Genomic DNA, 20,398 nt, shown 5'->3' on the forward strand with positions numbered 1-20,398 from the left:
CCTGAGCTTGAGCCCCACATTGGGGGGGGGTTCCCTGCTCAGTGGGGTGTCTGCTCTTCTGTCTCCCTCTGCACCTCCTCCTGCTTGTGTTCTCTCTCTCAAATTAAAAAAAAAAAAAAAACTTAAAAAAAAAGAAGAAAGATTGTGCAAGTGCTTCTGCATGTTATAACATTTTTAAATGATTATTTAGATGTGCATTCTGAAGAAATAAATTTTCTGAGTACAAGAATCAAATTTCCAATAACTAGTTCTGAAAATAATTAATTGCATACATTAGAAATACTTTTAAAAACAAGTTTTCAAAGTCATTCTTGGCTGGTGGACTGAATCGTCATTCCGGATGTATTCTTTTCAATATCCTCTATAAATATTCTCAGCTGTATACCCAAAACCATGGTGACAGGATCCAGACAACAGCTCAGGTAAATGGAAAATGCCTCCTCCCAAGAAATGAGGTTACCAACTCACAATTTGTTGAATGTTAGTCCCTTAAAAGGGAGTATACTATTTTTTTAAAGCTGACCTACCTAAAGAGTCTAAAATATCCTTTATATCTGTAATTAGACAGTCCAATTTGTAATTTTCTCGATGAATGGGAGCATCTGTTTCTCCATAGCCTCTCAGATCAAGCGCTACAACTCGATATTCACTTTTAAATTCCCTTAATTGGTGACGCCAAGAATACCTGCAGGAAATAAGAAACACTAAAAATACCACAGTAGCAAATCCAGAGAGTAACATTATAGCTTTTCTACGTGGACAACTCTAAGAAACTGTCTATTTTGAGAAAGGTTATAAAGGCCATCTGTGAGCCAGAGGAAGGGACATGTTTCAGAAGGGATCACTGAAGTTCTTTATAAAAATTTATTGTTATTTTTTTTTTAACCAGCTCCAGTGGGGTGTAACAGAGGACCATTATTTACAGACACTACAAAATATCAGATACTAAAACTAATATACTTCTATATGTACTTAAGAAATCAATTTTCGAGCCTTCCTTAAATAATGCTCACAGCTATCAGGGAATCTGTACTTACATATGCTTCTGTGGAGAAGATCCTGAAAGAGTACAAGCAAGTGTGATATTAAAAATATTTAAGGGAGGGGCGCCTGGGTGGCTCAGTGGGTTGGGCCTCTGCCTTCAGCTCAGGTCATGGTCTCGGGGTCCTGGGATCCATCCCCATGTTGGGCTTCCTGCTCTGCAGGGAGCCTGCTTCCCCCTCTCTCTCTCTGCCTGCCTCTCCGGATGTTTGTGATCTCTCTCTCTGTCAAATAAATAAATAAAATCTTAAAAAAAAAAATTTAAGGGGAGCTTGGGTGGCACAGTCAGTTAAGTGTCCAGCTCTTGGTTTCAGCTTAGGTCAGGATCTCAGGGTCATGAGATCTTGGGCTGCATCAGGCTTGCGATGAGCACAGAGCCTGCTTGACACTCTCTCTCCTTTTCCCTATGACCTTCCCACTTGTGCTCAATTGCTCCCAAATAAATAAATCTTAGGAAACAAAACAAACAAACAAAACCCAAAAAGACCCACACACTTAACAGCCAAAATAGCACTGGCATTAACTGACCAGTTAAAATGGGTTCTGGGTGGCTGGTGGGTTAGGTTTCTGACTTTGGCTCCAGTCATGATCTCAGGGTCCTGGGATCAAGCCTGGCGTTGGGCTACCCACTCAGTGGGAATCCACCTCTCCCTCTTCCTCATCTTCCTCCAAACCCTGGCTTGTTTTTTTCTTGTTTGTTTGTTTTTGTTTTTTTCCCTTTCTCTGTCAAATAAATAATTTTTTTTTAAGAAAAAAAAAAAAAGAATGGCCAGTGTACTACAGCCAAGTCCTGGAGACCTCTGCAGCGCCATGTGCCCCCCGCTCCCGCACCCCACTGCCGCCGCTGTGCTTGATCAGGGAACTGCGGAATTAAATGAAATAAAAAGATCCATGAGACTTTCTTTTCTTTTCTTTTTTAAATGATCTTATTTTTAAATAACCTCTGTACCCAATGTGGGGCTCAAATTTACAACCCGAAGATCAAGAGTCATGTGCTCTACCGACTGAGCCAGTCAGGCACCCAGAACCAAGAGATTTTCTTCTTCAAACAAGCAACATTATTTTGGATAACAAAGAGGAAAAAAAAGATGCGGATTTTTCAAAGTGACTCAGTATGTTGTGGAACTCCACACTTGATCTTAGCCAAAAGACCGAGAAGTGATTGTTGTGGAACGCCAAATAGGCATTTAAAAAATGGGTCCGCATGCACATCTGTTCATGGAAACAGTGTAGAATTATCTGACACGAGCCAAATGGGAGATAATTGTCTGAAAAGATTTTTGGAGTGCAATAGGCAGGTGCACACAGGGATCTGCGATTGTAAGCCAATAGTGAGAGAGAGACTGCCAGGTGAGGTGTCACAAAGCAGTAAGATCAATGAAGCAAACTGTGGGCTTTACATCAACAAGTCCTCAGGAAGAGTGTCAGACACATATTTGTAATTATGCATGGATACAAAATGTTTGACTTATTATCAGGATACCTATGATTTGTGAAAATCTGAAAAGGATTACCAATGAAGACATATTTGAAAACGTTAAGAAAAAGTATGTTTCCTAGTGAGATCATAGCAATCTTACTAATCTTGTCTTTAGGTTGCAACAAATGAAGCAGTGTGTTTCCTCAGAGAATCTCAACTGTCAACAACAATATTATTTTCTCATTAGCCTTACTTAAAAATTTCAATTGATTTTTTTTATGTCTTTGTAACTGGAGCCTAACTCGTCCCTCTTCAGAGATTACCTCATGCCTAATCAATAAAGTTCTGCAGATTTAAGCTTTTAAATATTTATTTAATCACTTTTCCTGTCCATCCCTACTATCATTACCTTAATTCAGGCCTCCATTAATGCGGCAACCTATCGATTGTTCTGTATGCATTTCACTTCCCCCAGTGCTGTCTTCCACAAAATCAGACTGAGGTCGCAAATGTCATTTCACTGCTTAACATCTTTTCTTCAATCCCTACTATAGGCATAGCTCAGAGATCATACAGATTGGTTCCAGACCACAACAATAAAGTAAATATCACGATAAAGTAAGTATAAAAATTGTATTTACATTGTAGTATATTAAGTGTGTAACATAGCATTATGTCTAAAAACAGTGTATAAATTGGAATTTAAAAAGTATAGCTTGACTGATGAATCACAGATATGTACCCCTGAAACAAATAATACATTATATGTCAGCAATAAATAAATAAATAAATAAATAAGCTCATATTAAAAAGTTCAAAATAAGAAGAAGTATTGCTCGTATAGAACTTTTGAATCACTATATTGAACACCAAAAATTAATATAACACTGTATGTTAACTACACTAGCATTAAAGTTAAAAGCATAACAAAATCAGAAAAAGAAGAAAATACTTTATTGCTAAAAAAGTGCTAACCACCATCTGAATGTTTAGAGAGTTGTAATCTTTTTGCTGGTGGAGGGTCTTGCCTTGATGTTGATGACTGCTGACTGACCAGGGTGGTGGCTGCTGGAGACTGGAGTGACTGTGACAATTTCTTAGAATACAACAATGACGTTTGCTGCATTGATTGACTCTTCCTTTCATGAATGATTCTCTGTAGCATGTGATGCTGTTTGATAGTGTTTTACCTACAGTAGAAGTTTTTTCACAATTGGAGTCTGTCCTCTCAAACCCTGCCTCTGCTTTATCAACTAAGTCTATGTCATATTCTAAATCCTCTGTTGTCATTTCAACCATCTTCCCAGCATCTTCACCAGGAGTAGAGTCCAGCTCAGGAAACCACTGTCTTTGCTCATCAGTGAGAAGCAGCCCCTTAGCCGTGAATGATCCATCAGGAGTTTACAGCCATCCAGTCACATGTTCAGGCTGTTTCCACCACATCTGCTGTTCCTGCCTCCACTGGAGTCCTGAGCCCGCCAGGTTACCCATGAGGGCTGGGATCAACTTCTTCCAGACTCCTGTTCATGTTGACATTGTGACCTCTTCCCATGAGTCATGAAGGTTCTCAGTGGCGGCTAGAATCGTGAATCTTTTCTGGAAGATTTTTGATTTACTTTGCCCCCAGATCCATCAGAGTCATCACCATGGAAGCTACAGCCTTATGATATGTATTTCTTATAGAATTAGGCTTAAGGAGTAGAAATTACTCCATGATCCACGGGCTGCAGAATGGATGTTGTGTTAGCAGGCATGAGAACAACAGTAATCTCGTTGTCCAGCTCCATTAGAGCTCCTGGGTAACCAGGTGCATTGTCAGTGAGCAGTCATATTTTGAAAGAAACCTTTTTTTTTTTTTTTCCTGAACAGTAGATCTCAACAGTGGATTTAAAATATTCAGCAAACCATGTTGTAAACAGATGTGCTGTCATCCAGGCTTTGTTGTTCCATTTATAGAAAACAGGCTGAATGGATTTAGCATAATTCTTAAGGGCTCTAGAATTTTCAGAATAATCAGTGATCATTGCTTCAACTTCAAGTCACCATCTGTATTAACCTCTAACAAGACTGTCAACCTGTCCTTGAAATTTTGAGGCCAAGTGTTAACTTCTCTCTAGCTAGGAAAGCCCTAGAAAACATCTTCTTCCAATAGAAGGCTGTTTCATCTACTTGAAAATTTATTGTTTATTGTTGCCACCTTCATGAATGATCTGAGCCATACCTTCTGCATGATTTGCTGAAGCTTCTACATCAGCACTTTGCTTCACCTTGCACTTGTCTGTTCTGAAGATGACTTCTTTTCTCAAACCTCATGAACCCACCCCTGTTAGCTTCCAACTTTTCTCCTGCAGCTTTCTCACCTCCCTGAGCCTTCACAGAAGTGAAGATAGTTAGGGCCTGGCTCTGAATTAGGCTCTGGCTTAAGGGAATGCTGTGGCTGGTTTGATCTTCTACCCAGACCTCTGATACTTTCTCCATATCAAAAATAAGGCTGTTTCACTTTCTTATCATTTGTATGTTCATTGGAATAGCACTTCCAATTTCCTTTAAGAACTTCTTCATAGCAGGGGCGCCTGGGTGGCTCAGTTGGTTAAGTACCTGCCTGGGTGCTTAACAGGGTCCTGGGATCAAGCCCCACCTCGGCTCCTCGCTCCACAGAGAGCCTGCTTCTCCTTCTCCCTCTGCCTGCTGCTCTGCCTACTTGTGCTCTCTCTCTATCTCTCTGTCAAAATAAATAAATAAATAAATGAAATCTTTAAAAAGAAAAAAAAAGAACTTTTCCTAGCATTCACAACTTGGCTAACTGGTGGGAGAGGCCTCGCTTTCAGCCTATCTCGGCTTTTGACATGCCTTCCTCACTAAGCTTAATCATTTCTGGCTTTTGATTTAAAATGAGAGATATGGGACTCCTTATTTCATTTGAACATTTAGAGGCCATTGTAGGGTTATCAACTGGCTTAATTTCAATATTGTGTGTCTCAGAGAACAGGGAGAGCCGAGGAGAGGGAGAGAGATGGGGGAGAGCATTACTGGTGGAGCCATCAGAACACACACAACAGGCATCCATCCTTAAGTTCACCATCTCATGTAGGTGTGGTATATGGCTCCCCAAGGCAATTACAGTAGTAACACCAAAGATCACTGAGCACAGATCACCATAACAAATGTAACAATAATAATTAAAGAGTTTGCAATATTGCAAAAATTACCAAAACGTGATATGGAGACACAAAATCAGAAAATGCTGTTGGGAAAATGACCCCAACAGCCCTGCTCTACTCAGGGTTGCCACAAACCTCCCGTTCGCGAAAACAATAAAAAATTTTAAAAAGCCAAAAAAAAAAAAAAACCCAAACCAAAAACAAAAACCCCCAAACCAAAAACTGCAGTATCTGTGAAACACAATAAAACAAGGTCTGCCTGTACTCATAACATGCAGCCCAAGCTCGTCACCATGGTAGACAAAACCTCCAAGATTTGACTAAGACCCAATCTTCCAGCCTGATTATTTTACACTCTTTGTCATTTGCTGTATGATCAAAGGAGCGGGCAGTTATATCATTCTTAGTACATGCCAGGGCACCATTCTAAGTGTTTCACATATAGTAATGTTGATCTGCAAAACAAAACTGTGAAGTAGATATTATTATTATCCCCACAGCAGACCTAAAAAATCCAGAGGCACAGAAAGGCTAATTGCCTTGCCAAAGGCCACAGAATTAGCAAAGAGCAGAGCAAGGATTCACACCAAGGTATTCTGTCCTGAGTCACAGGTACACTGCCCCTGCAGCGGGAAGCCCCCTGTAGCGATCCAATGGCCATATTGCCTTTGACTTTGTTCCTGTGATGTCTTCTGTCTGCAATAACATTCTTTGCCATTTCCCTGCTCCCCATAATCCCTGCCCTTCCCCTTCACTGAACTCCTCACTCTGAGCATCTCCACTTCCAGGAGAACCCGCTGGCCCCCACCTTTCTCAGTGAGTTGGGTGAAGCCCTTCTTACTCTCCCACTTGCACATACACTCTTCAGGGGACTGGGCATGAGCTTTACAATGATCTACTGCGTCTGGTGCTTCCACTCAATATTTAGACTATGTAGGTGCTCAGTAAAAATGTGTTGCATAAGTGAAACAAACAAATGGAAGGACTGAGTCTTGACAGTGCTAGAAGGACCAGCTGCTCAATAAAACTCTGCCCCAGTTCAAACCATGAGGCAGGGATGACTAAAGTTCCCAAGTTCCTGTTGGGGAATTTATAGTCAACGTCTGTGAAATTTGACTCAAAGGAATGTGTAGAATCCTGCAATATTTTACATTTAAAATTGCATTAGAGATTATACAAACATAATACATGCATATTTCATTCTCTTATTAATAATTTAAATTGTCTTACAAATAAATTCAACTATTGCTGTCATCCATAGAGGAGCCAAACAATATCTTCAGCATTTCTAAGAAACAGGGCAGCTGCTATTTTAATAAATCGCAAAAAAAATCTTAAATGTAACCTTCCCAGAATTCACAAAGCATATTTGATTCACCCTCTAAGCTGAAAAAGAAATCACCCCAGAGATAGATGGATGGGCATCTCATTCATATGATAGTAAACAAAATTGAGCCCCTTGACCCAGAAATGAAACATATTACGAAATCAGTAACTCAGGGGCACCTGGCTGGCTCAGTCCACAGAGCCAGAGCATGTGAAGCTTGATCTCAGGGTCATGGGTTCAAACCCCACACTGGGCAAGGAGCCTACTTTTAAAAAATCAGTAATTCCTAAAAATATTACAAAGAAACACAGCTAGCTATTTTCATCCACATTTTTTTTTCTGGTACCTTCAGGTATTAGCAGACGATTCGTCTAAAAAAAAAGCAACCCCCTTCCTAGTGATTACTCTTGACATAAGAGGACTTCTGGTTTACCAGGATAGCCACATTCAGATGTAGAATATCCTTTTCCCCTTCACAACAGAGAAAAGGCCATAGTCATCAGCCTCTGGGCTCAGCTGTGTGTACCAAGAGCCCTCCCTTGCCTCAGCACTTGAGTAATGACGAATGCACTCCGTACAGCTGGTGATGAAGACAACTCAAAGAAACTGCCTGCATCAGCTCCAAATATTTTTAAAAGCGATGCAAATTGAGGTGGAGAGAGAGTGGGAGAAAAACCATCTCCTGACAAACAACTTTATTTTGGGATAATTTAGCTAACAGTCTCCAAGATGCAGATCCTGTTTGATGTTTCCTTTAGATTTTAAGAAATAAGACCCAGAATTTTTATTGTTTTCATGTAACATCTTATATTAAATGTCATCAATTCGCAATAGCTATTCTTAGGTAATGATGATAAATGCAGAAAATATTTTGCATGTGTACAGTGTTTTTCTGTTTAAAATCATTTTTATACACATTGACAATTTATGATTATTTTGTTTTCATTGTGTCAAATATTCTGACCTACTTTATCTACAAATAAGCTTATAGTTTCATATGTATTTAGGCAAAACTTGATTAATAGAGGAATAATATTTATACTTATTATGCAAATTTGAACTGGTTTGAAATGTCAGACAGAGTTTCTTGCTTTGTTGTTTTTGGCTTTTAAAGAAGATAGAAATGCAAGAGAAGGGGCTTTTGAGAAAAGAAAGGAAGGCCAAGAGAGAGACTGGAAGTGGTTTAATCAAAACGACTTTTTTCTGAAATTTATTTAACATTTTTCTGAATGGAGCATCTGAATGGAATCAACTAGACTCCTAATAGGTAATAGTGGCAGTCTGACCAGAAGGAAAGACAAAGTTCAACACAGAGGTCTTGGTTTAGGGTATGACATAGTCTAGCAGAGGTTTCTGATTATCAGCAATCCCCACGTAGTTGCTTTTAGACTTTTCCTAAACAACCGGATAGCTTTGAGATTAAAGGGCAGCAAAGCTTAGTAAATTCAATATGCTGTTTGAGTAGCTGAGCTATGGGGGTTCACTGTTTTTTATTTTGTTTTTAAAGTCATAGCAAGGGAGTTCCCAGAGTAACACATCCAAGACTTGACTTTGCCAGAGTAAATTGGACTGATGTCCAGGGACCAGTGCTGGGCTTCTCCCAGGCTGTCTTGTCCACTGAAGATTAGAAGACACGTACAAGAATCACCAGGCATTTCTATTTTGCAAGGAGGCTCTTATGAAGAGTAAATAATGGGACAGGGCTGTGAAAAATGTACAAAAGTATCATTCTGAAATATGACAGACAGCATCAACTGTCCTGTATCAAAAGGATATCATTGCTACTTGCTGTTTCTTCGCAACAATTACCAAGTTGCTGAAGAAGTTGTAGATTTGTTTATGTTTATTTTCATGGTAACAACCTCACGTGTAAAGGAAGTGAAGTTCCCCAAGAGAAAAGAGCATCAATGAGTACTGGGGTTGGTGTGGGGTGGAAAGACAGAAGAGCTTTTGAGTCTTTTCTTTCTACAAAGTTAAATATCAACCGCCCCCCCAACAGATCACGAATTTTATTTAGAACAATGATCCAAAATGTTAGAGGGAGGTGTTCTTGCGTGGTTAGCTAACTTTTAACACCCTCTTGAATGTTTCTATAAGGCGTGAAATTTGAAGGGTGAAAAGCTCTGCCTGATGTCCAATGATTATCATTCCTACATCCTGAGGACAAGCAGGAGAGGTCAGTTCTGATGGTCAAAGATAGGATATGCCTTACACTCTGACCCTGCTGATTTCAGAAGGCTAACTGTGAGGTTTAAATGAGAGGTAAGTAAAACACTTAGAAGAGTGCCTGGCACATAGTAAACAGTCCATAAATGTTAACTAGCAGCAGCAGCAGCATTCAAGAAATTATTTTTGCCCACGTCTGGGATGATGGGCTATCTCCAAATGTCTTCATTACTCTCGCTCTTCAAACTAGAATTCCACTATTACGTATATTTCACCTCCTTTAGAATTTTAAAGATTTTGTATCATCTAAAGTCCTGATTTAAAATGCAGCTAGCTCTCAAACAAGTATGATCTCAGCACACTTTAGTTAATAGTTTCTTAGGGAGAGGGGCCCTATTAATAAATGCCTGGCAGATGCTAGCCCCGGCGCGTGGCTCTCCGCACTGGGTGAACAGGAAGGAAGGAAGAAAATGAACATTTGCTGAGTATTCACTGGGGCTCTGTGAAAGGCCTTCTGCATATTTTGACTCTCTTTATCTTCCCAACAACTCGGTAAGATTATTGCAGATGATTGTGCGGGATCCTGCAGAGTAAGTGATTAAGCCAGAATTCACCGCCTATGTTACTTTATGCAGATTTGACTAATGCTTCCGACTTAAATTTTATTGTGAGCCAATCATGTCAAGCATGCCACTAACCGAGTCTACATACATACGTTTGAATTGCACTGGGCTGTTTACCACCTAATTAAGTTGTCTCCAGATGGAAGCACAGATAAAAGTTGAACATGAAAGTGACTTATGTTTATTCATGTAGGTGAATACAGAGGGGAGAAAAATCTTCATGATGGGGAAAAATCTCAGAAAAAAGACATCTATAGGCTTTTTGCTCTGGAAAAATGATGAGGTCCATGGAGTTTTGCCACACTCCATTCTTTTCTTCAATACCTAATACTTCCTCATGCACTAGTGTTCTCAGTGTATTTATTAATTAAGTCTCTTTCACCAATAATGTATTAATTAAAGTGTATTAGGGTCAGATCTCTGAGAGCTAGATGCATTTAAAATCAGGACTTTGCATAAGACAAAATCTTTTAAACTGTGAAGGAGGTGTACCATACGTAATGGTGAAATTCTAAGTGGTAAGAGTGCTAATAAGGGAAAAATTTGGTGACAGGGCATTAATCCAGACCTTTCAAAAGATATAACATATTCTGCCTTTCAGTCGGCTCGGAGGATATGGTTATTTTTCATCCATTTATTCGCATTTAGTTTGGGAACTATCTTGAGATCATAGCCCTGTTGTCAAAAGGCTTGGTTGTCTTTACCACCATATGTAGCATCTTTTAAAAAGATATTCATATTTTTAAAGTTTAATCATATGTTGCCATCATCTGTACTTATTTGGCTCTGGGAGGTTCAAAGGAGAACAGAACATTTTCTTCTAGGTAACTAGCAACTGTATATTTTTGGTTATAGGTTTCTTCCTAATGCAAAATATTTAGGTCCTTAATTTATCCTGCATTCATGAGTTGGTTGTTACATGCATAGGAAATAGTTCGTCTTCAGTTTCTAAGAGTCCTCTTCTTTCTCCATCTTCCCCTCACCTGAGGCTTCTTGTAGACCTTCCAGATAACAGGCACTCTATACCTTTGATTTCTTTTCAATCTCCTTTCCCTGCCCAATGTGGCATATGGTCCACAGTAGACACTATGAAAACTGCTTAGTAACTAGTTCAGAAATTTGAAACACTAAACAATACTTCTTTTAATTTTTCACCAAAAAGAGGGAGAGAGAGAAAGAGAGGAAGGGAGGAAGGAAGAAAGAAAGGAACGGTGGGAGGGAGGCAGGGAGGAAGGAAGGAACAAAATTAGGCTGGTACCACGCACATTTCATGAGATAGAAGGAAAACCATCCCTATTATTCTGGAGCATTCAGGAAGGATAACTGGGTAAGAGACCATAAAGTAAGGTTGATTAAAAGTCATAACAAGAAAATGACACTGTGACTAGCCAAGGCCTTAATGCCAAAGAAAAAGTTGGTTGGTAAGTTTACCAGAATTCTGGAAATCCATGAAGCAGCAGCATAAGTGGTTTGCCTCTTTCACCAGCAGCAACATAATGAAATCTTAACCCCGAATCCTGTAGTACAAAATAGAGGGCATGGGATTTTAGTGATATTTTGCCAAAAGTAGTGCATTCAGTATTTTAATTTCATTAGAGAAAAAGCTCATTTGCATTATTTTTAATATCAAGAAATAAAGTAGATATCATTCAATTTCAAAAAGAAAAAAACCTCCATGATTTATTAATAGAGTAAATTAGATTTACTTTTGTTGACATTTCCTTTATAGTACTTTCCCTTCTTGTTCTATTTACAAGGTCAATTTCTATGTTACAAGCTTCTGGAACAATGTCACAATTTGTGACTTCCATCTTACTGATGTGTCACATTTCATCTCATTCAAATTCCACAGGACATGTAAATAATTCTGATCTGAATTTATATTCCTGCCATGTTTACCTCCTAGTCATGTACTTTTCTCAGCTTGCCCGTCAAGAGCTGTGCCATCAGTTATATAATTCACACCTCCTTTCCTTATTTTTAGTTCTCTCCTTCCCACATTATTATTTTAAGTTGAGAGTTGCATGTACAGCTCCCTTTGCTTCCTGCTCCTCATGTCACGTCAATGTATTTCTAACAGCAGAACTCTCTGAGTGCCCAAGACTTCTCTCTGCATGTGGGAGACAAGGCTGCCCAAGTAAAATAAAAGGCATGGGGGTGAGACAGGAATACAGCAAACACAAAGCAAACTGAAAAGAAGAAAATGGGGGGGGGAGCAAGAATGGAAAACAAAAATTCAGAAAAAAAGTGAAGAAAGAAACCAAGAACCAAGAGATGAGCACAGAGACTGAGTTTTATATCAGGTAACCCAAGCAAGAGGGTTTCCAGATGTAAGAAAATCTTAAAAGGTTAATTCAACCCCATCATTTTTACAGATTTGGAAACTAAAGTCCAAAGATATTCACATGGGTCATAAAGGTGCTTGGGAGCAGGGCTGTGACCAGAACCCCATTCTGTCCCACCTTAGAGGACAATATTCTTTCCACTCCATGGTTTCTGTCTCTGGGGAAACTCTTTAGGTGGCCAGACAAGGAGGAAAAGCAGTATGAGGAATTCCAGAGGACTCTTTTTCACTGCTTCCTCACCCCAGGTTGGACCAAGATAACAAAACTGACTTTGCCCTCAACTGCAGAACGCCTTTCTAGAAGTTTAGTAACTTCTTTTATTGGTGATGAGTCTTGTCCACTTGACTGGATTTAGTGAACAAATATTTTGTTACACTTCCTATGTACTAGGCACTGTTCTAAGTTTTTATTTATTTGGGTTTTTCTTTGTTTGTTTTACAAATATCAATTCATTTCATCCTCATACATACCCCAGGCTGATAAGGGTAAGAAAAATGTGCCCTTCGTCTTTTGAACTCTAGCAGCTGGACAGTGTATCTCCTAATAGGACTCCTGCACTTGGTGACATAAATAACCCCTCCTGTGAGGCTAGGTTGACAGGCCTGTGAGTCAGACTGCAGGGGGCATCCAGAAGGGCCATATCCCCTCACCACCTGGAGCCTCAGGAAATGGAATATCCGTGGGCTGCCAGGAGGCTTGGGACAAGCATGAACAGTTCCAGTCTGAATGCACGGTTGACATTCACTTTTTACTCCATTCTTTGGTCTCTGACATTGTAAGTCAGCTTCCTTGCTCACAAACATACACCATTTATTTATCGTTTCATGCTGGTAGGTCATCTGGGAACGCTACGTTCTGCTACTCTGAATAACGTCCTATTTCCTTATTCTATTTACTCTTTCAATCTCTAATATTTGGGCAAGGACAGCCTCATGAGACAGTAGGGCACGACCAGGAACAATTCCCTACAGCTGATCTGAGCTCTAAAGGGCAAAAAGGTGACAGGAGAGACAGCCTTCTCTTACAGAGAGCAGAATCATTCTGGGTTGTTGTGGTGGAGCAGGAGGGGACTGTATTATATATAGGACCTGATGAGAGAACCCCCTTATAACCTATTCTCATTCTCTCAGTCTCTCTCTGTCTCTCTCTCTCTCTCTCTATTACACACACACACACACACACACACACACACACACACACACACGGTCTCGACCCCTCTCCCGCCACACCTCGCCCCTCTTGCCTTGCCTCCCCCTGGCATCTTCCCTGTCCCCGCCGCACGCTCTTGCGAGCCCCGGGAACACTAGGGGACGCTGGGCGTCATGGAAGGAGCAGCCCAGCGCGCTCTGCTCTCACGGCCGTCACGTTCCCTCCCGATACCGCCGGGCCCGCGCCGGCCTTCACCTTGATCCGCACGTAGCAGTGGGTACCCAAAGAGGGGTCGTTCAAACACGCGGGAGGGTGTTCCCGGGCGACCCTCCGGAAGGTCTGCGCGGGTCCCTTGCCGATGCTCCACAAAAGTTTGAGCAGGTAGACGGAGGCGCAGAGCCCGCAGTAGCAGTAGACCAGGGACCAGAAGAGCAGGGACCGGATCGTGACCGTCAGGCGGAGCAGGCAATCCCGCAGCCTCGCCATCGGGCAGGGCCGGCGGCGGGGCCCGCTGCCCCTCGGGGACGCGGGAGCAGGCGCGCTCGCTCGGGCTCCGGAGCGAGACAGCCGGCGCGGCGCGCGCCAGGCCCGCCAGCCGGTCCGCGGGAGCCGGCTCCGCGCGCGCCTCCCCGCGGGCCCCCGGGGCGGCTGCGCTCGGCCGGCGTCCCGTGGCCCAGCTGCGGGCTCCCGCACTCGCGGTGCGCGCTCCGGGGCCGATGCGCCCAGCCCGGGAGCGCCGCCGGGCAGACCCCCTGCGCTGCGGGTTCCGCCCCGGACTGGGCGAGGCTGGGGACCGGCCTTCCTCCGCGGAGTGAGATCCCAGTTCTAAACTGCTCGGCTGCGGGGAAGATGAAGGGGAGACTTTCCCAGATCATCCTGGGAACCGCAGAAGGCAGCGCTGCTCCTACTTGGACCAGTGTTCAAGCCCTCTCCCTGCCCAGTTAACCGTGGGAATTTCATGAGGCCTTTTTTCTGGATCACAGAATTATGGGGCGCGGGGAGTAGAGGCAGTGAACGATTCTCACACTACATAGCAGATATTATTACTTTACTCATTCCTAACATTCCTCTGACGGTGTTGATATTGCCCAGCAAGATTCAGAGTAGTTATCCGGCCAGCCAGGCCTCTCTGGTTCTAAAGGCAAGCCTCTGGAAAGCCCTGGTCTGTTTTCTATCCCTGCGAGTTTTTCCTTTGCAAGACTCTTACATAAATGCAATCATATAATATGTAACCTTTTATTTGTGGCTACTTTTCATTTAGCGAAATGCATCTGAGATTCAGCTATGCTGTTACGTATATTGTTTCTTTTTTATTGCTTGTTAGTTTTCAATGAATGGGTGTGGCATATTGTTTATCCATTCCCGAGTTAAATGATATTTGAGTTTTCCCCAGTTCTTTTGTTATGAATAAAGCCACTATAAACACTCGTGGGAAGTGTTTTTGTGAACGTAAGTTTTCCTTTCACCTGAGTCAGTACTTAGAAGTGGGATCGTTGGGCCTGGTGGTAGTGTGCACTTAACTTTATGAGAAACTGCCAAACTGACTTCCAAAATGGCTGTACAATTTGAACTCATACCAGCTAGGTGTGAGAGTTAAGGTTAGGTTAGACTCTTGCAAGAACTTGGTATTGTCAAGAAAATTTTTTTAATTTTGGCAATTCTAAGAGGTGTGTAGTATCTCGTGGAGATTTTAATTTACATTTCCCTAGTGACTAATAATGTGTGGGCATCTTTATGTACTTGAATGCCATCAAGTATATTCTTCTTTGGCAAAGTGTCTGTTAAAAACTTTTACACATTTTTTTAAAATTGTGTTGTTTTCCTACTATTTAAATATTTTATTTATTAATTTGAGAAAGAGCAAGAGAGAGCACAAGCACGGTGAAGGGCAGAGGGAGAAGCCTCTGGGAGATACCCCAATGTGGGGTTTGAACTCATAACCCCTAGATCAAGAGTCACATGCTCTACCCACTGAACCAGGTGGTCCCCAAATGTTTCTTAATTTTGATGATATGGATGGTACTTTTGGTCTTTAATGTAAGAAATCTTTGCATAAGTCCAGGTCAGCAGGATTTTTTCCCCTATGTTTTCTTCCAGACGTTTTATGTTTTTATTTTTTATTTTTTTTTTTTTTAAGATTTTATTTATTTATTTGTCAGGGATAGAGGGAGAGAGAGCAAGCGAGCACAGGCAGACAGAGAGGCAGGCAGAGGCAGAGGGAGAAGCAGGCTCCCCGCCGAGCAAGGAGCCCGATGTGGGACTCGATCCCAGGACGCTGGGATCATGACCTGAGCCGAAGGCAGCCGCTCAACCACCTGAGCCACCCAGGCGTCCCTGTTTTTATTTTTTATATCTAGGTCTACGAACCATTTTTCTTCAATTACCCCAAGTTTTATTTTTTTTATTATTTTGAACTTTTTTTTTTTCAGTGTTTGTTTTTTTTTTTTCCAGCATAACAGTATTCATTATTTTTGCACCACACCCCGTGCTCCATGCAATCCGTGCCCTCTATAATACCCACCACCTGGTACCCCAACCTCCCACCCCCCATCCCTTCAAAACCCTCAGATTGTTTTTCAGAGTCCATAGTCTCTCATGGTAATTCCAGTATAGTTAACATACAGTTTTATATTAGTTTCAGCTGTACAATATAGTGATTCAACAATTCTGTACATTACTCAGTGCTCATCGGGACCTGTGTACTCTTAATCTCCATCACCTATTTCATCCATCCCCCAACCACCTCCCCTCTGGTAACCATCAGTTTGTTCTCTATAGCTAAGAGTCTCTTTTTTTATTTGTTCATTTGTTTTTTTTGTTTTTGTTTTTGTTTTTAAGATTTTATTTATTTGACAGACAGAGATCACAAGTAGGCAGAGAGGCAGGCAGAGAGAGAGGGGGAAGCAGGCTCCCTGCTGAACAGGGAGCCTGATTCGGGGCTCGATCTGGGGACCCTGAGATCATTACCTGAGCTGAAGGCAGAGGGTTAACCCATTGAGCTGCCCAGGTACCCCTATTTGTTCATTTGTTTTGTTTCTTAAATTCCACATGTGAGTGGAATCATATGGTATCTGTCTTTCTCTGACTAAATTATTTGCTTAGCATTATACCCTCTAGATCCATCCATGTTGTTGCAAATGCTAGAGTTTCATTCTATTTTATGGCGGAGTAATATTTTGTGCATGTGTGTGTGTGTATCACATCTTTATCCATTCAGCTATGGATGGACATTTGGACTGTTTCCATAATTTGGCTATTGTAAATAATGTTGCAATAAGCATATGGGTGCATATATCTTTTTGAATTAGGGTTTTGTATTCTTTGGGTAAATACCAGTAATTCTTTGGGAATTACTGGATCATATGGTAATTCTATTTTTAATTTTTTTAGGAACAAAGTCTATGATCCATTTTGAGTTAATTTTTGTATAGGGTACAAAGTATGGGCTAACATTTATGTTTTGCCTGTGGATATATAATTGTTTTGGCACCGTTTGTTGAAAGCAATATTCTTTCTTTCTTGAACTGCCTTTGTACCTTTGCTGAAAATCATTTGACATGTGGGACTATATCTAAGCCTCTAGTCTGTTTCATTGATCTGTAGGACTATATTTTCTTCAACACCACACTTGTTATGACTTTTGAAAGTAGTATACTAGATCTAGAATTCAGATAGTATGAGTCCTTAAACTATGTTCTTCTTTATAAAAATTGTTTTGGCTATTCTTCTTACTTGCATTATCAAAAAAAAAATTAGCATTAGTTTGTCATCTTAGGCAAAAATTAATCATTTTGGAGAAAACTGATGTTTTAACAATATTATGTTCAACCCATGAACGTGATAGATCACTCCATTTATTTAGCTCTTCTTTAATTACTTTCATTAGTTTTTGATTGCTTAAAACATACTAATATAGCATATATTTTATAAAATTTAGACCTAAGTATTTCTTTTTTATATGTTATTATAAATACTACTTTTTAAAATTCCCAGTTGCTTATTACTAGTACAAATAAACATGATTTTTGTTTTTTTGTCTTGGACACTGAGACATTGATAAGCTCACTAATTATTTCTAGTAGCTTTTTGAGTCTTTGGGATTTTTTATATGGATAATAACCATATGTCATCTGTGAATAGAGAAAGTTTTATTCTTCCTGCCTACATATCTTCCTTTTATTTCTTTTTTTAAAATCTTTTTAAAAATTAATGTTATTTTTTTTTATAAACATATACTGTATTTTTAGCCCCAGGGGTACAGGTCTGTGAATTGCCAGGTTTATACACTTCACAGTGCTCACCATAGCACATACTCTCCCCAATGTCCATAACCCCACTACCTTCTCCCGACCCCTCTCCCCCCAGCAACCCTCAGTTTGTTTTGGAGATTAAGAGTCTCTGATGGTTTGTCTCCCTCCCGATCCCATCTCGTTTCATTTATCCTTTTCCTACCCCCCAAGCCCCCATCTCCACTTCTTCATATCAGGGAGATCATATGATAGTTGTCTTTCTCTGCTTGACTTATTTCACTAAGCATCATACGCTCTAGTTCCATCCATGTTGTCGCAAATGGCAAGATTTCATTTCTTTTGATGGCTGCATAGTATTCCATTGTGTATATATACCACATCTTCTTGATCCATTCATCTGTTGATGGACATCTAGGTTCTTTCCATAGTTTGGCTATTGTGGACATTGCTGCTATAAACATTTGGGTGCACGTGCCCCTTTGGATCACTGCATTTGTATCTTTAGGGTAAATACCCAGTAGTGCAATTGTTGGGTCATAAGGTAGTTCTATTTTCAACTTTTTGAGGAACCTCCATGCTGTTTTCCAGAGTGGTTGCACCAGCTTGCATTCCCACCACAGTGTAGGAGGTATCCCCTTTCTCTGCATCCTTGCCAGCATCTGTCATTTCCTGACTTGTTAATTTTAGCCATTCTGACTGGTGTGAGGTGGTATCTCATTGTGGTTTTGATTTGTATTTCCCTGATGCCGACTGATGTGGAGCATTTTTTCATGTGTCTGTTGGTCATCTGGATGTCTTCTTTGCAGAAATGTCTGTTAATGTCCTCTGCTCATTTCTTGATTGGATTATTTGTTCTTTGGGTGTTGAGTTTGCTATGCTCTTTATAGATTTTAGATACTAGCCCTTTATCTGATATGTCATTTGCAAATATCTTCTCCCATTCTCTCAGCTGTCTTTTGGTTTGTTAACTGTTTCCTTTGCTGTGCAAAAGCTTTTGATCTTGATGAAATCCCAAGAGTTCATTTTTTCCCTTGCTTCCCTTGCCTTTGGCAATGTTCGTAGGAAGAAGTTGCTGCGGCTGAGGTCAAAGAGGTTGCTGCCTGTGTTCTCCTCAAGGATTTTGATGGATTCCTTTCTTACATTGAGGTCCTTCATCCATTTTGAGTCTATTTTCATGTGTGGTATAGGGAAATGGTCCAATTTCATTTTTCTGCATGTGGCTGTCCAACTTTCCCAGCACCATTTTTTGAAGAGGCTGTCTTTTTTCAATTGGACATTCTTTCCTGCTTTGTTGAAGATTAGTTGACCATAGAGTTGAAGGTCTATTTCTGGGCTCTCTATTCTGTTCCATTGATCTATGTGTCTGTTTTTGTGCCAGTATCATACTGTCTTGATGATGAAAGCTTTGTAATAGAGCTTGAAGTCCGGAATTGTGATGCCACCAACTTTGGCTTTCTTTTTCAATATTCCTTTGGCTATTCGAGGTCTTTTCTGGTTCCATACAAATTTTAGAATTATTTGTTCCATTTCTTTGAAAAAAGTGGATGGGATTTTGATAGGGATTGCATTAAATGTGTAGATTGCTTTAAGTAGCATAGACATTTTCACAGTATTTGTTCTTCCAATCCAGGAGAATGGAACATTTTTCCATTTCTTTGTGTCTTCCTCAATTTCTTTCATAAGTACTTTATAGTTTTCTGAGAATAGATTCTTTGCCTCTTTGGTTAGGTTTATTCTTAGCTTAGGTATCTTATGGTTTTGGGTGCAATTGTAAATGGAATGGACTCCTTAATTTCTCGTTCTTCTGTCTTGTTATTGGTGTAAAGAAATGCAACTGATTTCTGTGCATTGATTTTATATCCTGACACTTTACTGAATTCCTGGACAAGACCTAGCAGTTTTGTAGTGAAGTCTTTTGGGTTTTCCACATATAGTATCATATCATCTGCAAAGAGTGATAGTTTGACTTCTTCTTTGCCACTTTGGATGCCTTTAATTTCTTTTTGTTGTCTGCTTGCTGAGTCTAGGACTTCTAGTACTATGTTGAATAGCAGTGGTGACAATGGACATCCCTCTCATGTTCCTGACCTTAGCAGAAAAGCTTTCATTTTTTTCTCCATTGAGAATGATATTTGCAGTGGGTTTTTCATAGATGGCTTTGATAATATTGAGGTATGTGCCCTCTATCCCTACACTTTGAAGAGTTTTGATCAGGAAGGGATGCTATACTTTGTCAAATGCTTTTTCAGCATCTATTGAGAGTATCATATGGTTCTTGCTCTTTCTTTTAGTAATGTATTGATTGATTTGCAGATGTTGAACCAACCTTGCAGCCCTGGAATAAATCCCACTTGGTCGTGGTGAATAATCCTTTTAATGTTCTGTTGGATCTTATTGGCTAGTATTTTGGTGAGAATTTTCGCATCTGTGTTCATCAAGGATATTGGTCTGTAATTATCTTTTTTGAAGGGATCCTTGTCTGGTTTTGGGATCAAGGTGATGCTGGCCTCATAAAATGAGTTTGGAAGTTTTCCTTCCATTTCTATTTTTTGGAACAGTTTCAGGAAAAGAAGAATTAGTTCTTCTTTAAATGTTTGGTAGAATTCCCCTGGGAAGCCGTCTGGCCCGAGGCTTTTGTTTGCTTGGAGATTTTTGATGGCTGTTTCAATCTCCTTACTAGTTATGGGTCATTCAGGTTTTCTATTTCTTCCTGGTTCAGTTGTGGTAGTTTATATGTCTCTAGGAATGCATCCATTTCTTCCAGATTGTCAAATTTGTTGGTGTAGAGTTGCTCATAGTATGTTCTTATAATTGTTCATATTTCTTTGGTGTTGATTGTGATCTCTCCTCTTTCATTCATGATTGTATTAATTTGTGTCCTTTCTCTTTTCTTTTTGGTAAGTCTGGCCAGGGGTT

The 20,398-nt window shown here is 40.4% G+C and overlaps 1 protein-coding gene across 1 annotated transcript in view; it reads right to left on the reverse strand.

The window, feature by feature from the left end:
- The window catches only part of EPHX4 (epoxide hydrolase 4), a 43,807-nt gene extending 29,864 nt beyond the window's left edge, over window positions 1-13,943 (reverse strand). Inside the window, exons 1-3 of the mRNA XM_032303255.1 lie at window positions 13,488-13,943; window positions 11,170-11,255; window positions 528-685 (exon numbers count right to left, since the gene is read on the reverse strand). Of these exons, the coding sequence (XP_032159146.1) occupies window positions 528-685; window positions 11,170-11,255; window positions 13,488-13,718 (475 nt within the window). The 5' untranslated portion in view covers window positions 13,719-13,943. The remainder of the gene's footprint in view (window positions 1-527; window positions 686-11,169; window positions 11,256-13,487) is intronic.
- Between the last annotated feature and the right edge of the window lie 6,455 nt (window positions 13,944-20,398).

This window comes from Mustela erminea, chromosome 10 (assembly GCF_009829155.1).
Source record: "Mustela erminea isolate mMusErm1 chromosome 10, mMusErm1.Pri, whole genome shotgun sequence".
NCBI classification, from domain to species: domain Eukaryota; kingdom Metazoa; phylum Chordata; class Mammalia; order Carnivora; family Mustelidae; genus Mustela; species Mustela erminea.